This window comes from Anguilla anguilla, chromosome 2 (genome assembly GCF_013347855.1).
Source record: "Anguilla anguilla isolate fAngAng1 chromosome 2, fAngAng1.pri, whole genome shotgun sequence".
NCBI classification, from domain to species: domain Eukaryota; kingdom Metazoa; phylum Chordata; class Actinopteri; order Anguilliformes; family Anguillidae; genus Anguilla; species Anguilla anguilla.
In genome coordinates this window covers 34560460-34586487 of record NC_049202.1, presented here as the reverse complement: position 1 = coordinate 34586487, position 26028 = coordinate 34560460, and the positions used below count along the sequence as shown (strand labels likewise).

General features: G+C 53.8%; 1 protein-coding gene across 14 annotated transcripts in view; it reads left to right on the top strand.

Moving 5' to 3' along the window:
- tanc2b (tetratricopeptide repeat, ankyrin repeat and coiled-coil containing 2b) overlaps positions 1 to 26028 on the top strand; it is a 243509-nt gene that overhangs the window by 152702 nt on the left and 64779 nt on the right. For 10 of the 14 annotated variants that reach the window (XM_035405991.1, XM_035405993.1, XM_035405989.1 and 7 more), the window contains one exon: positions 19289 to 19405. The exons of 3 other annotated variants lie outside the window; for them this stretch is intronic. In XM_035405991.1, the coding sequence (XP_035261882.1) occupies positions 19289 to 19405 (117 nt within the window). Of the gene's footprint in view, positions 1 to 19288; positions 19406 to 20082; positions 20237 to 26028 lie in introns of those variants that run through there. One more of the 14 variants, XM_035405996.1, reaches the window with a different exon arrangement.

The window sequence follows — 26028 nt, the reverse complement described above, 5'->3', positions numbered from 1 at the left end:
CATCTGTTCCTGCAGGAGCTCTCAGAATGCCAGAGCGGGGCTTCATTCACCTTTCCACAGCACACGCCTTCACGCTTCAGTCTTCTGCCTCTCATCTGCCCCCTCTTCCTGTGGCCCGGTCTGTGCGCGCTTCCACCCCGCGGTGCGTTCACGTCGAGCTTTCTTCATCTCGTGGTCTGGAAGCGCTTCACAGCGACGAGGGGAAATTCACTGCGGGTTCCCCTGGGTGCGTAAGCTCTGTGTGAATGCGCAGTGCACCAGTAATGGCCCACAGTTTTCTGACGAGGGAAACAAAAATTCAGTTAGTGCATTGCCAGCCCCGGAGTTTTTCTTGCATCAAAGAAGTTTGAGAACTTTCTGGAAGATTTGTATTGGGGAGTTGGTGAGTAGGATATACGGTTTCCCTCATTCATGAAATGACACTCCCCTCAGTAAGATGACCGGTGACCCCCGGTCCAGGTGTACTGGTCCAGGTGAACGAGGCGATGAGTGATGCATCTCTTGCACCGTGCCCCTGCTGGGTCTGGGGTAACTAGGGCAAGTGGGTCTGGGGTATCTAAGGCACCTGTGTCTGGGGTATGTAGAGCTGGTGTGCCTGAGATAACCAGGGCAGCTGGGTCTGGGGTAACTAGGGCAGCTGGGTCTGGGGTAACTTGGGCAGCTGGGTCTGGGGTAACCATAGCAGCCAGGTCTGGGGTATCTAAGGTACCTGGGTCTGGGGTTTCTAGGGCAGCTGGGTCTGGGGTTTCTAGGGCAGCTGGGTCTGGGGTTACTAGGGCAGCTGGGTCTGGGGTAACTAGGGCAGCTGGGTCTGGGGTATCTAAGGTACCTGGGTCTGGGGTTTCTAGGGCAGCTGGGTCTGGGGTACGTAGGGCAGCTGGGTCTGGGCTAACTAGGGCAGCTGGGTCTGGGGTAACTAGGGCAGCTGGGTCTGGGGTTTCTAGGGCAGCTGGGTCTGGGCTAACTAGGGCAGCTGGGTCTGGAGTATCTAAAGCCGCGTTTCCACCAAAATTACCCGGAACTTTCAGTCCCAGGAACTACTTTACCAGGAACTAAAAGGTTCCTTCAGCCAATGGTTGTCTGCGTTTCCACCGGGGTCTAAAGTACCGCGAAGATTAGGCAAATTAGCCCACTGACATTTGTCGTCGGTCCATCTCATATGATTTCTTCTGTAACCCCATACTACCACCGAAGTAGCCTACATTATTTTCTAATAAACGGGACAGCCCGGAGGGGTTTATTCCACTTATATACAACGGGTTACCAACAATGACTATATATGGTTACTTTTGTATTTATTGATTTTCATATATCCTCTCAAACACATTCATTAACAGCAGAAAACATGCACACGTTGTAAACAATTTGCTGTTTTATTACTTTCTCGTCGTCAATTCCATATAGGCTAATCGCAAAATGACAAGAATAGAACGAAAACTCGGACTTGCGTGAAAATGTAATTTTAGTAGTGGTACAGCCACCGTTTGCTTTCCTTCGAAGTTACTGCTAGCCGAGCAGCGAAGTGTGCCCTCCAGATGCGAACCATGCACCATAAATGAGTCCATAGTCTTCCTGGTCTTTTCGTGGAATTGAAAAATGGCAGTAAAAATGAGTAAAATTACGGCAGTCTGAAAAAGCTAAAGGGAAGATTACTAGAATTAACCTGTTATTTTACCCGGATAAAAAGTGCGGAAGGTGATTTCCAGTTTGCTTGTACTGTATCACCAATGTTAATTATGCAGAACTACCGCATACCTCACATAACTGTATCAAACGTTTTGAGTCAATTACAACGGGCTAACAAAGAAAATCCGGAAGAAAATATTCAGCAACCGAATTAATCCGTTTGAATGTTTTGGTAGCCTACGTAATATGCTGTCCCAGCACGAATGCTTAGCATTTTATAAAACGAATACTAAAGCAAGAAAAGAACAGAAGAGCACACGTTATAATTCCAAGACGTTGACAGGCTATAACCAAAAGTAGGCTACTGCGCCGCATAACATACAAGTTTGATTTGTTATTATGAAAATAAATTGGTTTGCCGCTGCATATTTTCAAACATGGCGGGTAATGGCGGAAAATAAATACAACACAAATGCTACGAGTACTCGACCAATCAGAAATGTTCAGCGCTGCAAGCTCCACCCAAAAGGTTCCTGTACTTTCGGAAAGTACTACCCCCCGAGCAGGAACGTTTTGGGGGGTAAAACAAAGCCCCCAGAACTAAATTTAGACCCTAGTTCCTGCGGTGGAAACGCACTGAGTTCCTCAAAAGGTTCCTAGTTCCGGGGTATAGTTCCTGCGGTGGAAACGCGGCTTAAGGTACCTGGGTCTGGGGTATCTAGGGCAGTTGGGTCTGGGGTAACTAGGGCAGCTGGGTCTGGGGTAACGGGCAGCTGGGTCTGGGGTATCTAGGGCAGCTGGGTCTGGAGTATCTAAGGTACCTGGGTCTGGGGTTTCTAGGGCAGCTGGTCCTGGGGTAACTAGGGCAGCTGGGCCTGGGGTAACTAGGGCAGCTGGGTCTGGGGTATCTAGGGCAGCTGGGCCTGGGGTAACCATAGCAGCCAGGTCTGGAGTATCTAAGGTACCTGGGTCTGGGGTATCTAGGGCAGTTGGGTCTGGGGTAACTAGGGCAGCTGGGCCTGGGGTAACTAGGGCAGCTGGGCCTGGGGTAACTAGGGCACCTGAGTCTGGAGTATCTAAGGCACCTGGGTCTGGCGTAACCGTAGCAGCTGCAGTCCGGATTAAAACCTGGGATCTAATCGCAGATCTATAATGGAGGAGCTGCTGACAGGGCTGGGAAGCGGAGCCTCCTTCTCTGCAGCTCAGCGCCTTCCCCTCTGCCGTGATGTCATCAAACCCCACCGCCAGGCCTACGCCTGTGTCCCCAGCTCACTGTCAGAGGAAGTGCTGATACGTGCGTCTGTGATTCATGTTGATGATGTCATAAATATTTCCCGCGTGCGTGCGCCTGACCTTCCTCAGCGGGGGGACGCTGCAGGGATCTCTCAACCTTACAGCGAGCGGCACGAACAACTACGGGAAAGCAGGTGGGGCAGCGTGGGGGGTGGGGACATGCCATTGGCTCCTGTCGACGTCCAATCGAAGGCCAGAGCGGCGGCGGGCGCGCCTGCTTGCTGCCCTTCGCCGGCGGTAGCGGGAGTCGGGACCCAGGTTCCGCGGTGCGGGCGAGGATGGTCGTCTCTCTCTGCGATACGGATTGTTCTGGAAAAAGCCGGGCCCTGAAGCCCGCGGCACACCGCTAACATCCCCGGCGGCGGGATTACTGCACGCTGCACCTCTCCCCCATGACATTACATTACATTACATTACAGGCATTTGACAGACGCTCTTATCCAGAGCGACGTACAAAAAAGTGTATACCCATAACCAGGCACAAGTGTGTTGAAAACCCTAGAGAGAAGTACCGGTCCAAGTGCAGGGAACAACCGCATAGTTCAACTCCCCCCCCCCGACCCCCCCCCCCCATCCCGCCGCGCCACGCGCCCGTAACCCCGCCGTCAGCCGGCCTGATGGATTACGTCATAAAACGCCGGGTCGCCCCGCGCAACGCCTCCGCTCGTAATCGGCCCCGTACAGCACGCAGACGCCGCCCGGGCGACGGCTTCTTAACGGCCGCTGGACGTGTCTGCTGTTCCAGCCGCGCCTCGAGCGGTCAGCGGGTACGCGCCTGTATTTATAGGCACAGGAACGTTTCCATGGCGTCGCCACGTACATTACATTACATTTAACAGACGCTCTTATCCAGAGTGACTCACACAACTTTTACATAACATTTTACGTTTCCATGTATCCATTTATACAGCTGGATATATACTGAAGCAATTCCGGTTAAGTGCCTTGCTCAAGGGTACAACGGCAGCGTCCTACCCAGGAATCGATCCTATGACCTTTCGGTTACAAGGCCCGGTTCCTTACCCGCTGTGCCACACTGCCGCCGGTTTATTTTGTGAGATCCCGTTCGCAGGCCTCTGACCAAGGTAGTAGCATGGCTTTCCCTGCGTCTTACTTCTGCACAGAACAACCCCGCAGAGAGGAGCGGTGTTTTCTGTTCTCACGTCAAACGCTTCTGTTGAATATGAATACCGTGGCCCTTATCGTGGTGGGGGTGTTACAGCGAGGGCAGTCTGTACCGTTTCTGCTGTTCTGTTCCCTTCGGGCCGCTCGTCAAAACACACTTCCTGTCAGCATGGCGGCAGGATGAGGACGCAGTTTTAGCACTGCGGAGGCGGGCCGCCCCGATGCTCCGCCCTCGAGCCGTGATTGACAGCGGGGTGTGGTTTGCGGATGGGTGGGTTGGGGGTGGGGGTGGGCGGGGTCAGGAGCGACAGGGGGGGCCCCAGAGAGGAGCGGAGGTATGCCTGGCAGCCAGACCAGCGGTGGCGGCGGCGGCGCGGCAGATGACGCGGGTCAGAGGTCAGAGGTCAGAGGTCGGAGCGACGCCGTGCCGTGGGCGGGGCCAGGCGGCGTGATTGACTGGAGCGGAGCGGAGAGGAGCGGCCCGACGGAGGCCGTGAACACGCACGCGCTCAGTGGAGCCGGGCCGCGGGTGAGGGAGGGGAGGGGCTTTCTCAGGCCCCCGTTCGGCTCTAAGGGCCGTGTTTCAGCCGAGCGAGGCGCTCGTCGGACGGCTCTGTTTCTCGCGTCTCCGGGCGGAGCGCGCGTCCAGATTTCTCGCCCGCCGCGCCGTGTCGACGCCCACGCCGCCGCGCCGACCTGCGGCGGCCCCGGGCTGTTACCGCTGAGGCCGGAGCGGGAGGAGGAGGAGGAGGAGGAGGAGGAGGCGGGAGATGTGGAGATGCGAAAGGCTGCGTCTGGCCCCTGCCCACGAGCATCTGCACCTCTGCAGCTGAGTCATGCGCTGGAGGTCCTGCAGGGACGCTGTACACGCACGCTGTGTGTTAGCCCCAGCCAATGGGGAGGGGGCACCCTGTCATACCCGCCTGCAGCCTGTGTGTTAGCCCCAGCCAATGGGGAGGGGGCACCCTAGCATCCCCGCCTGCAGCCTGTGTGTTAGCCCCAGCCAATAGGGAGGGGGCACCCTGTCATACCCGCCTGCAGCCTGTGTGTTAGCCCCAGCCAATGGGGAGGGGGCACCCTAGCATCCCCGCCTGCAGCCTGCGTGTTGGCCCCAGCCAATAGGGAGGGGGCACCCTGTCATCCCCGCCTGCAGCCTGTGTGTTAGCCCCAGCCAATGGGGAGGGGGCACCCTAGCATCCCCGCCTGCAGCCTGTGTGTTAGCCCCAGCCAATGGGGAGGGGGCACCCTAGCATCCCCGCCTGCAGCCTGTGTGTTAGCCCCAGCCAATGGGGAGGGGGGGCACCCTGTCATACCCGCCTGCAGCCTGTGTGTTAGCCCCAGCCAATAGGGAGGGGGCACCCTGTTATACCCGCCTGCAGCCTGTGTGTTAGCCCCAGCCAATGGGGAGGGGGCACCCTGTCATACCCGCCTGCAGCCTGTGTGTTAGCCCCAGCCATTGGGGAGGGGGCACCCTGTCATACCCGCCTGCAGCCTGTGTGTTAGCCCCAGCCAATGGGGAGGGGGCACCCTGTCATCCCCGCCTGCAGCCTGTGTGTTAGCCCCAGCCAATGGGGAGGGGGCACCCTAGCATCCCCGCCTGCAGCCTGTGTGTTAGCCCCAGCCAATAGGGAGGGGGCACCCTGTCATACCCTCCTGCAGCCTGTGTGTTAGCCCCAGCCAATGGGGAGGGGGCACCCTAGCATCCCCGCCTGCAGCCTGTGTGTTAGCCCCAGCCAATAGGGAGGGGGCACCCTGTCATACCCGCCTGCAGCCTGTGTGTTAGCCCCAGCCAATGGGGAGGGGGCACCCTAGCATCCCCGCCTGCAGCCTGTGTGTTAGCCCCAGCCAATGGGGAGGGGGCACCCTGCCGTCAACCAGGTGTTCTGGGTTCTTTTCACACAGCTGATCCAGATCAATTTAACCACCCCTGACTGACTAGTTTAAAGCTACCTTAACCTTAAAAAATACATTCATCCTCCTTTTCAGTCTTCATAATAGGAATCCTGCTTCCATTGTGCTGAAGGATGTGCAAAAGCCATAGGGAAAGGTCGTATGCAAAGGTGAAGGCAAAGTGTGCCAAGGTGAGGTCAGGGAAGCAGAGGCAGGCTGCCATGCACACATGATTCATTTTCTCCGTTGCCGTTATTGGATTTCGATGGCGGCAACCTCGGGCGGCGGTTGGGTTGAGTTTAAAAAGCCTGGGGTGGGTGTTTGACTTTGTCGTGGTCTGTGCAGAATTTGGCTTGGCTGTGATCGTTGAGCCAAACAAACAGCTCTGGCGCTGGGTTATCGGCCTGGCCGGTTGGCTGCCTCTTGTACTATACAGTGGATAAGCCTCATACGTCCAGCTCTATCTCTGTCATATTGAGTGTCTACAATCAAGACTATACGAGAGATATGACCCAAAATGTTATTTTTCTATCGAGTACACTTGCTTATTAGGCTATTATTTAGTCTGCCTCAGGTTAGGCTGTGAAGTTCTTAAAAATGCATTAAATAAGGTGCAGCGTTAATGCGTTCTCACACAAGTTTGGTTGCGCAAGTTGGTATGTTCGTTTGATTGCTCAAATTTAACTTCTGCTTGCCCTAATATATGTTCGCTATAACATAAAGTGCATTAAAAAACACAAGGCCTCCGTAGTAACATTTTTACTTACTAATGTTATCTTGTACCGACTAGCTAGCCAGCGAGATTAACAACATTTTTAAAATAGGGCAAGTAGCCTACTAGTGTTTTATTAACATTAGCGCAGTTAATGGGGCGAGTCAGAACACACTGATGATAGCTGTTAATGAATTTGTGTAAGATGTGAAAATAAACAGTATTAATAAGGTTGCCTGCCCTATGTGCCCATTAACAATGCATTGTTGGTTTAGCCTCACCCTCAAAAATGTATGCTGTGTCCAGTTGGTCATTGCTGTGTGTTTCGTAAATCTTTGATACCGTACTTTCTATTGGTCAACAGTCTGTTGTACTCGTGTTCCAAATGTTTGATTGGTCGGTGGTCTTAATAACCAGCAAGACCTAAATTTTGTTTTTTTTCCTGTGCTATGTTAGCAGTGCCAAATGGAGATTTGAAAGAAGTGAATTGTGAAGTAGCGCCGAATCTTCATTCACCTGATGCGCAAGCAGCCGAGAAGGTTTACCTGCCCCAGGCAAGCGGGCTGCTCTTGTTTTTAAACCCTGGCCTGAAATAAAAGCACATTTTACTATGTAGAACCCATGATCATATGGGGGCGACATAGCTCAGGAGGTAAGACAGATTGTCTGATAGTCGGAGGGTTGCCGGTTCAAACCCCGCCCTGGGCATGTCGAAGTGTCCTTGAGCAAGACACCTAACTCCTAACCCCTAACTGCTCTGGCGAATGAGAGGCATCAATTGTAAAGCGCTTTGGATAAAAGCACTATATAAATGCAGTCCATTTACCATTTACCATGATCCTTTTTAACTCAATGACGGTCACGTGGGTATTTCCTATTTCCGCAACACAGACTGGAGTTACGGCGGCCCAATCCTCACAAGGCTGTAAATAGGTCTCGGGCATACCGCGCTAGCCCACGGTAATTGAATTGTGCCATTGTGCTGCTGTCGTCTTCCCCCAGAGTCCCCCATTTTGAGCCCGCGGTGACCGAGCGTCTCCAAGGCTTTCGCGTGAGCATATGGCAGATTGTCACACCGTGGCTTCAGTCTAGCGGTAAAATGTAGACGAACACAAAGTCGCACCTGCGGCGTGCGCGCAACAAGCGAGCCTGTGTGTATGGAAACGCAACAGCACACTTAAGTGCTCTTCTCTTAGGTACAGTGATACAGGCGATGGAAACGGGTCCCCGGCGCGACGCCGTTGATCACCTGTAAATCTCGAGTCTTGCTCGGTGGTACGTGCCCAGGTGATTATCTTGGCTAATTGGGTTTTTTTTTTTTTTTAGTTTTTTTTTTTTTTTTGGTGTTTTTTTTTTTTTTGTAGTGCGTTTATGCGAAGGTGTGCGTGTGTCCAGTCGGAACACAAGCGGGCTCCTGAGGACTAGCAGGTGGGGGAGAAGGGCTGTGTTTACTCCTGCCGTCGGGAACACAAAGGGAGGACGAGGGCCTGCTGTTTCCACTCTCCCACGTTGCCATGACAACCGGGGCCTGCTGCCACGTCTGTGGCTACTATTGTTACGTGCCAGCATATATCCCTCTGCACACTTCTCAACTCGTATTCCGCACCCTCCACACGTCCAGCTCTATACCCTCCCTATTTTATGCTCTATACCCCCCTGCTCTATACCGTCCATATTTTAGACTCTATAACCCCCTGTTCTGTACCCGGCCTATTTTATACTCTATACCCCTCCCCCTGCGTTATACCCACCCTGTTTTATACTCTATACCCCTCCGCTCTATACCCTCCACATGTTATACTCTATTCCCCTCCCCCTGTTCTACACCCTCCACATTTTATACTCTATTCCCCTCCCCCTGTTCTACACCCTCCACATTTTATACTCTATTCCCCTCCCCCTGTTCTACACCCTCCACATTTTATACTCTATTCCCCTCCCCCTGTTCTATACCCTCGCTATTTTATACTCTGTACCCCTCTGCTCTATACCCTCACTATTTTATACTCTATACCCCTCTGCTCTATACCCTCCCTATTTTATACTCTATACCCCCCTGCTCTATACCGTCCATATTTTATACTCTATACCCCTCTGCTCTATACTCTCACTATTTTATACTCTATACCCCCCTGCTCTATACCGTCCATATTTTATACTCTATACCCCTCTGCTCTATACTCTCACTATTTTATACTCTATACCCCTCTGCTCTATACCCTCACTATTTTATACTTTGTACCCCTCCCCCTGCTTTATACCCTCCCTATTTTGTCTTCTATACCCCCCTTACTGCTCTCTACCCTCTATGTCTTTCTATGGTGAGCAACAGCAGCAGTGTGCTTTCATTTCCTGTCTGTTTCCCGCGCCTATGCCGTTTCTTTGTTGATGCCAGAATGGAAGCAGACTGTAATTAACGGTCTTTGAAACCCCCTTGGAAACCATTTCATGCGCTTGAAAGCCGTTTTTTAATGCTTCAAGACCGCAAACCACGCAGTGGCGTCACGGTTTCTGGTTTCCGGGAGGTAGTAAATAAATTCAGCGGGAAGAGGAGCGCGCGGAAGCCGTCTCAGATTAAGCAGGGAGTTGAAATAACGAGCCGGCTCGCGAAAAAAGCGGGGAACACATCTGCTGGGAGGCGAATGCGGGCGAGCCGGCGGCTCTCTCTCTCTCTCTCTGGAGCTCCAGCGGCTCACGGCCTCCGTCGTACGCAGGCTGCTCGCAGTCTTAACAATGGCCAAACTGTTTGCGGCGCCGCAGCTGTCGGGATCCAGCGTAATCCGCCCGTTCGTTTGCCATTAGCGCCGGTCTGCGGCGTTTCTCTCCGCCAGCTGCGTCTCCGGTCCGTGTGTGGAGCGCGCTGCCGTAGGCCCTGATCGGTCACGTCCCGCCACGCGCAGGGGGGGAGCTTTCCGCTTGCCTTTTTCGTTTCTACTGGAGGGGAGGGTCCTGTGTTTCATGGGACAGAAGGGCAGCTATGACAGGGCATTCCACCTCATGGGAGAAGGTGTTTCATGGAGGGACTGGTTGCTGTGACAGGGCATTCCACCTGCTATGACAGGGCATTCCACCTCATGGGAGAAGGTGTTTCATGGAGGGACTGGTTGCTGTGACAGGGCATTCCACCTGCTATGACAGGGCATTCCACTTCATGGGAGAAGGTGTTTCATGGAGGGACTGGTTGCTGTGACAGGGCATTCCACCTGCTGTGACAGGGCATTCCACCTCATGGGAGAAGGTGTTTCATGAAAGGACTGGTTGCTGTGACAGGGCATTCCACCTGCTGTGACAGGGCATTCCACCTCATGGGAGAAGGTGTTTCATGGAGGGACCGGTTGCTGTGACAGGGCATTCCACCTGCTATGACAGGGCATTCCACCTCATGGGAGAAGTGGGAGTCGTTAAAAGCTGTAGAAACAGGCAGAGAAGTCAAGACACAACTTCCCCAATTTCTCCTGTGCAATTTGGAATGTACCCATTTGATGATTCATAATGACGTGATCAAGCAGTTTAACAAATAACCTCAAATGGCACAAGGCAAGAAGTGAATAGTCAGAAATGAAAAAGAATCTTTTACTCAGAGTAAGTTCATAAAAGTTCATAAAAGACTACTATATTTGGCTAAATAAACGGGTGAAGAAATTCTTTTCCATTTTCCAACAAGAAAAGTAAAATCGAGCTAGTTTGGAACATATTGGACAGAAAGGTCAGGCAGAAGCAACTCACAAATGCAGCACATCTGTGGGACTGTCTACATCAATGTTGGCTGTGAACATTCAGAACCATACACTACACACCTGACATCCAACATCTCATCCAAAATTATGGGCATTGATATGGAGTTGGTCCACCGTTTGCTACTGTAACAATCTCCACTCTTCTGGGAAGGCTTCATACTAGATGTTGAAGCATTGCTGCAGGGATCCCAAAGGTGTTGGATGGCGTTGAGGTCAGGGCTCTGTACAGGCCAGTCAAGTTCTTCCACACCATTCTTTACAAAACTATTTCTATATGGACCTCGCTGTGTGCCTGGGGGCATTGCCATGCTGAAACAGGAAAGGACCATCCCAGACTGTTTGGGAAGCGCAGAATTGTCTAGAATGTGATTGTATGCTGTAGCACTAGGATTTTCCTTCACTGGAAAGGGGCCTAGCCCAATCAATGAAAAACTGCCCCAGACCAAGGGGTGTCCAGATACTTGTGGTCATGTAGTGTATGCCTGCTCTTACAGAAAAATTGCCATGGATATGCCCAGCAATTGTTACTGCAAAAGGTGGCTATTTCGATAAATGTAAGATTTAAATATTTTTTTCAAAAACGAACGGTGATGAAATGTCCGTTGATAAAAGGTCCGTGAGATCCAAGATGCAAACCGATGCCGTTCGCGTCACATGTATGTCGGCTGAGCAATGTCATGTACATTTTCAATCTTTCCAAGTGCTTCGGGACGCTATTTACGAGAATAAATAAATCACAGCCAACATTTTCATCACCAAGTTGCCTCAGGAACCTTTATGGAATGAATGATTCTTTTTCAGCTCGCGGTGTTCCGGAGCAGGTCAGAATAAATGTTATGTTTAAGTGCCGCGCGCAAAATGGCCAAAAGGTGATTGTTTTGCCCCGTTTCTTTCTGCCTTTCTCCCTGCTTTTTTCATGCTTAGCCTAAATTTAAATTGCATTGCTCGATTACTGCTCAGATTTGAGTAATGGTTTTGACGTACAGCAGGGATGTGCGAAAGCGTTGTCTCGTCCTCGGTCCAAAAGTCACGCCCAACATGGCCTCTAAACCTTTGAACGATGATGCACTCTTTCAACTTCCATTCAGCACATTTAATAGGAGTCAGGGCTGTACTTGAAAAATGCATTTGAATGCCGTGTCTTAAGCACAGTATATCACAGAATACAGTTTCTGAATTACACAGGGCATACTTGACTAGGCCCAAGTTTGGCGCATTTTTTTTGTGTATGACTCTGTGATCCACCACCGCTTTGGTAACCAGACATGCCGTCCCAACGCAAAAGGGCTTCGTGTAGCACTCAGTCATTCATGTCTCCTTTGACACACATGAAGTGTGGATCGCTGATATGTACAAAATGGCGGGGCCCCCTGACCATGCCGTAGACGCAGGGAACCCAGGGAATCTGAAGGGGATGGGGACTGCGGTTCTGTCCGTCGCGGAGCGGTGAATATGTGGACCGAGCAGAAGTTTCGTCTCAGTTAATATCCTGCCTTGGCTAACCCTGCGCTAATGTATTTCTGTTTCTTTGAAGGTGGATGATGACGGATCCACACGCATTATCCCGAGCTTACCTTTCATTATCGGTTTCCTGATCCAAACACGAGCTTGTGGAAAGGATCTTCATTTCCCGATTCCTCATAATAAGCACTGCGACCAAATGAAAACGGTTTAATATTATCACTAAATTAATTATGTGTATTATAATTATTTATGTATTCTATATATATACACGCAGTGACACAAGGCTTGTTGTTTTGGCTCTGTACTCCAGCACATCCTGTTTAAAATGAAACGGTGAATATGAGGTTAAAGTCGGCTTTAATTTGTGGGTGTTTGCGTCCGTATCAGGTGATCCGTGTAGGAAACGCAGCACTTTGTTTCAGTGGGGGTGGGCCCTTTGTTGCAGTTGTCAGGAGAAGAGAAATAAGTTGTTTGATTACCAGTTAATTGTATCTCTCCGTTTCTATTTCTGCTCTGCGTAGCTGCGCATGCATGTGTGTTCGTAAGCTCATTAGCCGAGCGGTTCTGCTCACTGCCATCCGTCAGGCTGTCAGCCCGACTGAGAAAGCGGCACCGCTGGTGACGCGCTACCACCACCACCACCCCCCCCCCCATCGGCGAAGCCGCTTCGCCCCTCTCACGCTCACTCTGGTGCCCCGTTTGCCCTGGCACCACCGCACACTGTCTCCAGGGCTGAGGGTGCCCTGAGGGAAACAGAGAGGGTGTGGGCCGAGGGAGAGGGGTGCTTTATTCAGAAATGTGCCCTTCCTGAGGAGGAGAGAGGGCGTGGCCAAGGGGGAGGGGTGCTATATTCAGAAATGTGCCCTTCCTGAGGAGGAGAGAGGGTGTGGCCAAGGGAGAGGGGTGTGTGGCCTTTTCTTATTCTTTGGAATGACAGCAGCTTTTTTTTTCCTTTCCAAAAATGCGATCTTTATGTGTCTGCTTTGGCTCAGTCTGTTACGGCTGGAGTCAGTGGCACACGTTGGTGCAGACTGCGTTGTTACATAATGGCTCGTACGAGGACACGCAGACAGGTTCCCTGTCGAAAAGGATTCAGGCAGCGCCGTAACCTCTGGCTCCTCTTCCAGCACTGTTATGTCCCCTGCATCCTCCTGGGCTGCAGTGTTCTGTATTCCTGTGTGTTGAAATGCAAGGCATCGCTCAGACTTCACCTTGGCGGTATAGAGTCTGCACAGCTGCAGTGGCAAATAAAAAGGCTTTTTAGAAAAAGCCGACTTTTAACAGAGGCCCGTATCCTGCTGCCTCGATTCCAGTCATTGCATTACATTACATTACATTTAACAGACGCTCTTATCCAGAGCGACTTACACAACTTTTACACAGCATTTACATTGTATCCATTTATACAGCTGGATGTATACTGAAGCAATGCAGGTTAAGTACCTTGCTCAGGGGTACAACGGCAGTGTCCTTACCCGGGAATCGAACCTGCGACCTTTCGGTTACAAGGCCCAGTTCCTTACCCGCTGAGGCGTGACTCGGCCGTGACCGGCGGCGGCGCGTTTGACGTTCGGCGCGCAGCGGCCCCGGGCTCGTCTCCCCTCCCTCCCCGCGGTCTCCGCTCCCGAGGCTGGGGCGGAGCGCGCGAGCCGAAAGCTCCGAACCCCGAGGCGTCTGGAACCCCGCCCTCTCTTTCTGTCGCTACGGTAACGGGGCCGAAAAAGGGGACCGGGAGATCTCGACAGCGCTGTCTTTTCCCCTGGCTCAATATTGTTACCCCCACCCCCCTCGTACTTCCGGAAATCGTGGACACGTGCATCCGTACTCCATTTAACATGGAATTCTGCCATGTGAGTTAGCGGGTTGCAATGGGCGTACCCTTCTGCCCGTACCTTCTGGGGCGGCGAAGGTCTGTAGAAGTGCGCTGCAGGAACGCTGAACTGCCAGAGGAGCCCGGAAGAGAATTTGGAGGCTAGCGTCTCGCTAACAAGCCAGAAAAACTCCTGGGGCTCGTCTTCCCGCTCAGGCGGCCGCCTGTAATCTTTTTAAGTGCACGGTACAAAAAGAAAGAAAGAAGAAAAAAAACGAGCGGTCAAGGGCAGCCGAGCGTTGAGGCAGGAAGAGCGGGTCAGGCGGTGCGACCGTTTCTCCGGAGGGACGCGGAATCCGTCCTGCTGTTGCGCAGTCTGTCTCGGCGAAGGCCGTAACCTTTCCCGTCACATCGCTGGAGCGTGCCGGAAACCCGGGCCGGGGCTCGGATCCAAGAGCCCGCTGCCACCTTCTCATTTGTCTCATAATATAGCCCTGGGGGGGGAGGGGAGGGGAGGGGAGGGGAGGGGAGGGGAGGGGAGGGGAGGGGAGGGGAGGGGGGGGGGGGGGGGGGATATAACTGTACTGCTGTAATGTCATTACTGTTCGAGCTCAATGCCATCAAGGTCTCGTTCACACATGGCACCACAGCCATCAAATGCTTAGGCCTGTTCTCTCTTTAACTTTACGTCACCTATTGTGAATATGGTTGTTTTTTAACAATTTTTTTTATTTATTCACAAAATCTATGCAAGGAGGAAGTTCGGACGTTAAGGGGTGTGTAGTCATTGTTTTTGGCCAGATATTACCGCAGACATAGCAACACACACGGGCCTGTCCCCATAAAAATCCTACTATGAGGATGCCAGCAGTGCACCGCTCTGGAATTATAAACCTTGTCTCTGGTCAGGTCCCTTAACACTCCCGCGTTCGTGACGCCGGATGGCTGTCAGATAGTTCTGTGCCGTGCCCGTCCGAAGCCGTGGCTCGACCTGGACCACGCGCCCGTCCCGGAGCACCCCGGCACGTTCCCTCCAGCCCCGCGGCTTGAGGCCAGCCCCGACCCCCCCGCTGGGGTGCCCTTGTTTCGCGCAACACTCCAGCTGTCCGGAGGCAGATGTGTGAAAATGGCAAACAGAAGCACGGGGCGTACTCGTCTTAAAGGGCCAGCACCCTTTTCTCGCTGTCTGAGCGACGTTCGATGGACGGAGCGAGGTAAAGGACAGACTTGTCTTTCACGCCAGCTGTCTTGTCACGCGGACACAGGATGTGGATCCGGGGCCGGGGTGTTGGACGGAACGGCTGGCAGACCCGGTTAGCTGCTGCCAGCCAGCGGGAAAAACACACCCCCCCCCCCCCCCCTCCCCTGCAGCCCCAGAGTCTCTGGGATTCAAGCTACTGCATTGCAGGCATGGGGACTATGCTGCTGCTGCTGATCAGGGCTTCAGCCTCCATTCCCCTTTTCACTCTGCTCATAAGCCTGAACCGCTCACAGGGCAAACCGCAGCTCAACCGAACCCTGTGACTCTCCTCAACCGAACCCTGTGACTCTCCTCAACCGAACCCTCCGGCTCTTCTCAACCGAACCCTGCGACTCTCCTCAACCAAAGCCTGAGTCTCTCCTCAACCAAAGCCTGAGTCTCTCCTCAACCAAAGCCTGAGTCTCTCCTCAACCAAAGCCTGAGTCTCTCCTCAACCAAAGCCTGAGTCTCTCCTCAACCGAACCCTGTGACTCTCCTCAACCGAACCCTGTGATTCTCCTTAACCAAACCCTGCGATTCTCCTCAACCGAACCCTGTGATTCTCCTCAACCGAACCCAGCAACTCTCCTCAAACAAACTCAGCAGTTCCCCTCAGTCACATGCCCATGGATAGGGGAAAAACGGAGCGTGAGTGTTTCCCAAGACATGTAGCGAGGCCGTTTACACTCAATGATTGCGATCCTGAGATCCCTCGGCAGATAGAAACGGAGAAGCAGAGGGGAGCTTGTAGGTAATTGGATGAAGCCTTCCGGGATACAGATGCGATCTCTGCGGCGGCGTCCTCCGCGGCTAAGCGCAGCCCGCTTCCAGCTGTCTGGGAGCGAGCGAGCGAGCGAGCTCCACGCGGCACCTGCTCTCCCTGACACCTGTTCGTGCCGTCTGAGGCTTTCCAGGGCCGAGAGCGCTGAGCCCGATTAGGCCAAGCTGGGGAATGTCCGAGACCCAGAGCCCGCTTTAGCAGTCAGGGGTGTATTTACAGGAGCGTCACAGAACAGAGCTCCAGCAAAAAATAACACCAGCCTTATTGAGTGGCGCAGAGTGATGATGTCGTACGGGTGTCAGAGTGTCAGAGGTGGAGCTAGAGCATGAGTGCATTTATTAACCCCGCCAGCAACCGCAGAAATAGTGACTTTTTTTGCCCGAGACTCGAGTAGCATCGGCTCTCTGAATAAGGGGAGGGCCGTATAATTTGACAGGGCCGCCGCATCTCCTGTCTGTGGACATCTGTCGCCTGCGAGGTGCAGCCGGTGAGCGGCCTCTGATGTCGCACGTCGTGCTTAAAATTATCCCAGAGCCTTTCGTCGTTTGTCGACAGGGTATTATGGATGCTCAGACAGATGCCGCTCTGTTCCTGCAGTACGTCTCTGTGTGTTTCAGTGAACCTGCCCCACAAGTAGTATGCAAGATTTCTACCGAAAGGTGGGGGGGGGGAGGGGGGGTGTGGGCGGAGCGCCAAAAGCAGGGCCCCTAACCCTAACCCTAACCCTAACCCCGGGCCTGCTTGTTTTCTCAGCCGCGCCTCTCAGTGATACACACAGCAGTCCTAAAAAAACTGGGCTTAAATAGTCTTCCTTTAAAAAGAATCTCTGCTGTGAGGATGATAATATTACCCCCGAGCCGACCCGCTGCAAATATACATAAAACGGTGATTCCCGAAGCACATTACGTCGGATAATGAACGGTGGATAATCCTGTGATTTATTTACGCGTTTGCATAACTCTGTGAGCGAGGTGGCTGCAGCCCTGCGCTCAAACACAGCGTCTCTCGGAGCGATGCTATTGGTGGAGAACGCTCCTGCGGCCCGGACTGCGACGGCGTCCCAGCTTTGCGTGTCTGCGTCCCGCCAACATTCGGGGGGGGGGGTGTCTCTCTGTCCAGCTTTGCTGCTAGAAGCACCGGTCCGCTTGCCTGGGCATCTGTTCACTTCCGACGGAAGTGTCCGGAAAGAAGGCATCGACGCTCAAGGCCACGGTCCCGTCCGTGGGTGTCCACGGAGCACCGAGCATTTACACGGCTTGGTACTGTCTGGCTCAAGACGGCAGTGTAGTATAATGGGTAAGGAGCTAGTCTTGTAACCTGAAGGTCATAGGTTCGATTCCTGGGTTGGACACTTCCGTTGTACCCTTGGGCAAGGTACCTAACCTGCAATGCTTCAGTATATATCCGGCTGTATAAATGGATGCAATGTAAATGCCTTGTAAGAGTTGTGTAAGTCCCTCCGGGTAAGATTGTCAGCTAAATGCCTGTAATGTACTGTCTGTGTTTACTGGAATGAGGCTTGCCATGGTGTTATAACACGGGTTTTCAGCTTTGCTTTGCCAAAATGCCCCGAGCACTGAGGCGATTCAGTCGAGGCATCACCAAGAGACTTTTCCTAAAAAGACATTTTACAGAAGGTTTTCTGTTACGTAATGCATGCAGTGGAAAAACTGGGGACTGTCCTTTGCTAATGTAGGCTACTGCAGATGTGTCTGTCTGAATTTGTGATCTCTTACAGAAATCCTTGCTTATAACGGTAAGCAGCTTGACTATCAATGGCCCTGCGCTTGTGGGCGTATATGTGTGTGTACGTGTGTGTGTGCGCGTGCTTGTGTGTGTGTGTGTGTGTGTTTACATGTGTACGTGTGTGTGTGCGTGTGTGTACGCGTGTGTGTATGTGCGTGTGTGTGTGTGTGTGTGTTTACATGTGTGTGTGTGTGTGCGTGTACATTGCTGAGAGTAATGGGGACCTGTCCCACCTCTGTGGGTGTGGGTAGCAGCCTGACCTTCCGTGCTCTGTCCATTCTAACCTGTTCTGTGACAGTCACAGCACTTTGAGCTTTACGGACTGCAGGGGAGCAGCGAGCTCTGGTCCCCCCTGCAGAGGAGCAGCAAGCTCTGGTCCCCCCTGCAGAGGAGCAGCAAGCTCTGGTCCCCCCTGCAGAGGAGCAGCGAGCTCTGGTCCCCCCTGCAGAGGAGCAGCGAGCTCTGGTCCCCCCTGCAGAGGAGCAGCGAGCTCTGGTCCCCCCTGCAGAGGAGCAGCGAGCTCTGGTCCCCCCTGCAGAGGAGCAGCGAGCTCTGGTCCCCCCTGCAGAGGAGCAGCGAGCTCTGGTCCCCCCTGCAGGGGAGCAGTGAGCTCTGGTCCCCCCTGCAGAGGAGCAGCAAGCTCTGGTCCCCCCTGCAGAGGAGCAGCGAGCTCTGATCCCCCTGCAGAGGAGCAGCGAGCTCTGGTCCCCCCTGCAGAGGAGCAGTGAGCTCTGGTCCCCCCTGCAGAGGAGCAGCGAGCTCTGGTCCCCCCCTGCAGGGGATCAGCGAGCTCTGGTCCCCCCTGCAGAGGAGCAGTGAGCTCTGGTCCCCCCTGCAGAGGAGCAGCGAGCTCTGGTCCCCCCTGCAGGGGATCAGCGAGCTCTGGTCCCCCCTGCAGAGGAGCAGTGAGCTCTGGTCCCCCCTGCAGAGGAGCAGCGAGCTCTGGTCCCCCCCTGCAGGGCCACTCCCCAACACTTTGCCTCACGGTCCTCGAGTGCATTCCGTTCTGTCTGCTGTTCATTTGCATTGCGGAACAACAGCGTGCGCTAGTTATCACAAGCTAGCCAGATGGCTAGTTACATGGCTACCTCACTTGTTATGAAATGTACTTGCCTTATTTGGCCATTTGCTATAAAAGAAGCAGACAGTGGCTAACGATGGTTTGCTCATATGACTAACTACTCGCTAGCTAATCAGGATCAGAATTTCGGTCAGTGTGGGTGATTCATGAATGTGTCGCAGGAGGAGAGTCGTGCGCACCGCAGCATGTTCGCTGTGTGAAACGGCCCCTCGGCGTCGGCCTCATTTACCGCGCGCATGTTGACTGCGGTCGTCGCGGCTCATCCTGGATCAGCGCTGAAACGAGGGCGGGCTGCTGCACGTGTGAAGATGTCGTAATGTTTACCTTCGGTCGCGGCGCTGGAGACGTCCCGGCCCGCGCCGCCTCTCGCTCCGGACGGCAGGCGAGCGCGGGGGTCAGAGAGCCGCGACCCCGGCCCTGCGGTAACCCCGCCTCGTGCCAGCAGCGGCGTAACCCGAGTCCAACCCCCCCCCCCCCCCCTCCAGCCGTCCCTGACGCACCGCGGATAAGCATTTCCATCTGTGCCTCGCTCCAGCCCTGGCTCATGACCCCCTCTCTCTCTCCCCCTTCTCTTCTCTTCATACCTCTCTCTCTCTGTCTCTGTCTCTCTCTCCCTCTCTCTCTGTCTCTGTCTCTCCCTCACTCTCTCTGTCTCTGTCTCTCTCTCCCTCTCTCTCTCTCTCTGTCTCTGTCTCTGTCTCTCTCTCTCTGTCTCTGTCTCTGTCTCTCGCTCGCTTTGTCTCCCTGTCTGTGCGTGTGTGTATGTGTGTTCTCTGCTCCCAGCCCCCCTGCGGAAAGCAAAGTTTGTGGAGAGCCCTCGCATTCCAGAATCAGAGCTTGGCTCCCCAACACACACCTCCTCCCCTGCCAAGAATCCCACCCTGGAAACATACTGTCCTGGTAAGCCTACCCTCTTGTTGTGTTAGGACTTGATACCCCTTTTCTGTGTTTTTTCTTTTCTATTTGTTTTTTGTGTGTGTCTTGTTTAATTGTTCCTGCTGTTGCTTTTCTTTTTACATGTCTTGACGTGTGTGTGCGTGTGCGTGTGTGCGCAAATGCGTGTGTGTGTGTGTGTGTGTGTGTGTGAGTGTGTGTTTATGTGTGTGTTTATGTGTGCGTGTCTGTGGTGTTTTCTGCTTTCTGCAGCATCTTTCTCAAACACTGAGCAATGCTGAGGTCACTGGATGAGTTCAGTGGTTTCTTGCTCTCCCTCCCTCTCCCCCCTCTCTCTCTCTCTCTCTCTCTCTCTCTCGCTCCCTTGTTCTCTGTCCTCCCCTGTGGCTTTTGGATTCAAAACTCTTCTCAGACTTCTTTTGGTTTGTGTGGAAGTCACAGCCAGCGGTTCTCCTAAAATCCTTGCGGAACATACACCACCACCCACACCCCCCCCCCCCCCCCCCCCCCCACTCGCCCACTACCCGCCCACCCCTCCCCGTCGTCACGGAAAGCAGGAAAAAGCAGACGCGGTTCAGTCTGGGACAGAAGGCAGCAGCAGCAGCGGCGGCGCTGGCTCCAGCGCAGTCTTTTCGGACTCGGCAGCGCTTGTTTCTCTCCGGAGCGCCCGTCCCGCTCGCTCCCGCTCCCGCTCCCGCTCCCGCGCCCGCCTCATGGACCGGGCTCTGGGCCGCGGGGAGGAGGGGGAGCTCGGCCCCGGCGCGGCCGCCCGGGTCCTCCGCGCCTTCTCCTTCCTCAAGCAGCTGGTGGACTTCTGCACCTCCGCGTGCGTCGCAAGTACGTCTCCGCTACGCTACGTTACCGCGCCGCCGCTGCCGAGGAGCTTGGGGGGGGGGGGGGGGGTGAGGAGCAGGTGAGGGAGGTGTGGTAGCTTACCTGCAGCATACCCAGAATGAACCAGTCTTTAACTCAGTCTGCGGTTACGACCTGCTGTTGGCCCGTCGGTACCTCTTCATCACGGGCGCGGCCGCTGCGATCTCTCCCGCCCGTTTGAGGGGGCAGGTTTGAGCACAGAGGTGTGATTTTATCCTGATTAAAGCAGCGGAACGGGCTTGTCTGAGAGAAGGACTGTTAAAATTCATAGGGGGATTTCTCCTCCACTCAGCGGGGGTGTCGGGGTTACCCTAAAAAAGGGGAAATACCAGGCTTCCCCCCCCTCTAATTAGTAGCTTATGGGGGAAAAAAGAGTCATTGTTCGCTAAAATGTAGGAGACAATAGGCATCCCTTTGGTTTTTTTTTTGTTGTCTGAGCTGGCGTCCCGAGTGTGAGGCGAGGCGCGTCGCTGCCGTTCTTCCTGCCGTTCGCGCGGCTGAGTTCAGCCTCAGCGAAACGCTCCGGTGTCCCCCGGCTGGCCCCCGCTGAGGGAGCGTCGCTCAGCGCCGCCGCGGGACTCCTCCTCCTCGTACCAACAGGACCGGCTTCTTCCTCCCTCCGGTTTCCCCTCCGGCCGCCCCGCTCCCTTTCGACCGCTCCCGTCCGCGTCGCGCGCCCGTGGGGCACGGGGGGCGGGGGTGGGGGGGGCTCTGAGCCGCGAGCGGTTTTTTTACGCGAGGGTACGGCGGCGGCGGTGGCGGAATCTGATAGAGAGGCTCCGGAGCGGAACCGCCGAGTCAGCGCGTTCACAGGGAGAGAGAGAGAGCGAGTGCGAGCGGGGGGAAGGCGGCCCGGCCCTAACCGCGCGCTCCGGCCGGGATCCGCGCGGAGATGAAGGTTCGGTGCCGAGTCCTCCTTGAGAGCCTGCTTCTCTGCTTCCGCTCCTTCACACAGCTTGTGTTTTTCCCATACTGACATTTCCACACCAGCTCTACCTCATCCCTCCAACTTGAGCGTTTGGAAGGAACTTCCTCACCACTGCTTCTGGTAGATCTGTTCTCTTAGTGTTTTTTTTTTTTGTTCACTCTTGCTAAATTTCACGTTGTATGTGCAGAGCGCGAGCCTTTCTTGCGGTGTTGGCCCGGTCCCGGGCTTCACTGTGACGTCGCGACGCGCTACTTCTGCAGGAACGCCGCTCTCTTCGAGGCTTGGCTGTTTTCGCTCAGTTACTGTTTCCGACGCTCGTGCTTCTCTTCGTCCGTTCACGTTTGAAAGCATCGCCTCATTGCCGGCGGTCTGTAGCGCTTAACCTGCTGTGGAAGGAAACTGCCGGAGGTCTGTAGCGCTTAGCCCGCCGCGGAAGGAAACTGCCGGCGGTCTGTAGCGCTTAGCCCGCCGCGGAAGGAAACTGCCGGCGGTCTGTAGCGCTTAACCCGCTGTGAAAGGAAACTGCCGGCGGTCTGTAGCGCTTAGCCCGCCGCGGAAGGAAACTGCCGGCGGTCTGTAGCGCTTAACCCGCTGTGAAAGGAAACTGCCGGAGGTCTGTAGCGCTTAGCCCGCCGCGGAAGGAAACTGCCGGAGGTCTGTAGCGCTTAGCCCGCCGCGGAAGGAAACTGCCGGAGGTCTGTAGCGCTTAACCCGCTGTGAAAGGAAACTGCCGGAGGTCTGTAGCGCTTAGCCCGCCGCGGAAGGAAACTGCCGGAGGTCTGTAGCGCTTAACCCGCCGCGGAAGGAAACTGCCGGCGGTCTGTAGCGCTTAGCCCGCCGCGGAAGGAAACTGCCGGCGGTCTGTAGCGCTTAACCCGCCGTGAAAGGAAACTGCCGGAGGTCTGTAGCGCTTAGCCCGCCGCGGAAGGAAACTGCTGGCGGTCTGTAGCGCTTAGCCCGCCGCGGAAGGAAACTGCCGGCGGTCTGTAGCGCTTAACCCGCCGTGAAAGGAAACTGCCGGAGGTCTGTAGCGCTTAGCCCGCCGCGGAAGGAAACTGCCGGCGGTCTGTAGCGCTTAGCCCGCCGCGGAAGGAAACTGCCGGCGGTCTGTAGCGCTTAACCCGCCGTGAAAGGAAACTGCTGGAGGTCTGTAGCGCTTAGCCCGCCGCGGAAGGAAACTGCCGGAGGTCGGAGAGCTTTTTCGGCTTGCCGGTGCCGCCCGTGAAGTCTCGCTCGGCCTTGGGTGCTCGCATCTCCGGCGCGTCCAACCTCCGAAAAGCACAAGAGACGGCGGCATGAGAGCCGCGGTCCGAGCGGTAGCGTTATAGAGCGCGGCGGCATAAAGACGACGCCTCGAGAACTCGACTCTCCGGCCCGGGCCTTTAAAGCGTCCGGCTCTTCATTATTTATACCCCGAGATTTCAGATTTTATTTTCTCCAAGTTTGGGGGGTGGGGGGTGGGTGGGGGAGTTGAAGGATTTATTTCTTCTCGTTCGTTTATTGTGTCTTTCTGTGGCCGAGAGGACCTTCTGTCTGCCGTGTTGTTAATGAGGTGCCAGCAGTGGAACGGCACTCTCCAGCTCCCTTGTCTGTAAGTTACGTTGAATATTCCCTGCGTTCATTCCTACTTCCCGGGCCTGTGTTTACCTCAGATTGAGTTGCCCACCCGGGTTATTCTCATATGAGTAGGAGAGCCAGGATAACACCTCACTTGTACAAAACAGAGGGGAGCTCCACCAGTCTCCCGTAACAACCAGCAGAACAATAGCAACAGTGATTTTGTTTCCTGGGTACATGTAGGAATTGCCAAACTGGGCAGAGAGTATCCACTAATCACCTTGTTTCGTAGGTTGTTACCAACGTACTTTGTGATTGGTGGAGCTGCTCTCACAGCTGCTGATTATTCCTGGTGTCCGCCATCATCGCAAAGTCCATTTCTGACACTAGCGGCACTCACAAAGGCGTTGGAGAAAGGGAGGGAGGAGAGAGACAGAGAGAATGAGACAGCGGGAGAGAGTGAGAGAGAGAGAGCGAGAGAGAGGTGTGTACTTTCACTCAGAGGCCTCACACCTCTCTGTTTTGATAGCAGACATTGTTTTCCTGTATCACGGAAGGGTCCCGTGGGGACACGTAACCCTCGGAGGTGCAAGTTTGACATTGGATCTGAGGAGACCGACCCCTCCGTATCATAACCTGCAGACAGGGCTTTATAACCTGCAGACAGGGCTTTATAACCTGCAGACTGGGCTTCATAACCTGCAGACAGGGCTTTATAACCTGCAGACAGGGCTTTATAACCTGCAGACTGGGCTTCATAACCTGCAGACAGGGCTTTATAACCTGCAGACAGGGCTTTATAACCTGCAGTCTGGGCTTCATAACCTGCAGACTGGGCTTTATAACCTGCAGACTGGGCTTTATAACCTGCAGACTGGGCTTCATAACCTGCAGACTGGGCTTTATAACCTGCAGACTGGGCTTTATAACCTGCAGACAGGGCTTTATAACCTGCAGACAGGGCTTTATAACCTGCAGACTGGGCTTTATGACCTGCAGACAGGGCTTTATAACCTGCAGACTGGGCTTTATAACCTGCAGACAGGGCTTTATAACCTGCAGACAGGGCTTTATAACCTGCAGACTGGGCTTCATAACCTGCAGACAGGGCTTTATAACCTGCAGACTGGGCTTTATAACCTGCAGACTGGGCTTTATAACCTGCAGACTGGGCTTTATAACCTGCAGACAGGGCTTTATAACCTGCAGACAGGGCTTTATAACCTGCAGACTGGGCTTCATAACCTGCAGACTGGGCTTTATAACCTGCAGACTGGGCTTTATAACCTGCAGACAAGGCTTTATAACCTGCAGACTGGGCTTTATAACCTGCAGACCGGGCTTTATGACCTGCAGACTGGGCTTTATAACCTGCAGACAGGGCTTTATAACCTGCAGACTGGGCTTTATAACCTGCAGACTGGGCTTCATAACCTGCAGACTGGGCTTTATAACCTGCAGACTGGGCTTTATAACCTGCAGACTGGGCTTTATAACCTGCAGACAGGGCTTTATAACCTGCAGACTGGGCTTTATAACCTGCAGACTGGGCTTTATAACCTGCAGACTGGGCTTTATAACCTGCAGACTGGGCTTTATAACCTGCAGACTGGGCTTTATAACCTGCAGACTGGGCTTTATAACCTGCAGACAGGGCTTTATAACCTGCAGACAAGGCTTTATAACCTGCAGACCAGGCTTTATGACCTGCAGACTGGGCTTTATAACCTGCAGACAGGGCTTTATAACCTGCAGACAGGGCTTCATAACCTGCAGACTGGGCTTCATAACCTGCAGACTGGGCTTCATAACCTGCAGACAGGGCTTTATAACCTGCAGACAGGGCTTTATAACCTGCAGACAGGGCTTTATAACCTGCAGACAGGGCTTTATAACCTGCAGACAGGGCTTTATAACCTACAGACAGGGCTTTATAACCTGCAGACGGGGCTTCATAACCTGCAGACAGGGCTTTATAACCTGCAGACAGGGCTTCATAACCTGCAGACTGGGCTTCATAACCTGCAGACTGGGCTTCATAACCTGCAGACAGGGCTTTATAACCTGCAGACAGGGCTTCATAACCTGCAGACAGGGCTTTATGACCTGCAGACAGGGCTTCATAACCTGCAGACGGGGCTTCATAACCTGCAGACTGGGCTTCATAACCTGCAGACAGGGCTTTATAACCTGCAGACAGGGCTTTATAACCTGCAGACAGGGCTTCATAACCTGCAGACAGGGCTTTATAACCTGCAGACTGGGCTTTATGACCTGCAGACAGGGCTTCATAACCTGCAGACTGGGCTTTATAACCTGCAGACTGGGCTTTATAACCTGCAGACAGGGCTTTATAACCTGCAGACAGGGCTTTATAACCTGCAGACTGGGCTTTATAACCTGCAGACAGGGCTTTATAACCTGCAGACAGGTGTCTGAAGATGGAGATGCATATAAGTTTCAGTACATGAAATGGTGTCGGGATTTGGGCGTTGGGCCACTGATGGTTTAATTAGCACTGGTTTGTTAATGCTGAGGGCCTGTTTTCCTGCAGGAACCACAAAAGGTTATTGAGACGTTTCCAAAAGAAACAAAAAAAAGTTACGCGTGCGTCACCCCGCGTGGCCCAAATACGACCCAGACCCAGACCGCGTCGGTGCGCTTCACACGAGCGAACTTCAACCCAGATGTGCTGCACGGGAGCTCAGAGTGCTTATTTGTTTTGGAGGGGTGTGGATCGTACCGAAGCAGAGCCTCACTGTAGGAATGTACGTGGTGGAGGACCGCTTGTTGCAAAGGACAGTGGAAAATCCAGGGCTGCTGATTTCCCGGTTGTGTTTGTGAGCGCTGAATGTTTTCGCTGTTTCAGCATGTTAGTATTCCGCGGTGCCAGCTGTCCTGCTGAAATGCATCTGGTTTGTGCATTATGCGTCATTAGAATAATGGCTCCACTTTATATCTCAGACACGCAGAAACTTTTTCTACTTTGGATTGCTCGCACTGTAATGTGCAGCCATGACTAGTTAACGTGTTCAAATAATGTATTCCCTTATAATTGCCTTCCTCATAAGTTTGTCTGATAAGGGAACATTTTCTTTTGCCTCGTCCTTTCCAGGTGTGAGCGGATCGCTTTTCCGAGCGTCGTAAGCACGTCGGTCAATTTTATATTTCCGAATCGGTCGCGCCGGATCGCACGAGGCCGCGCCGTTAAATCGGAGGTGACTCCTGCATGTTAAGAGCAGCGCTTGTGGTTTTTCACTCGTTCGAAAAA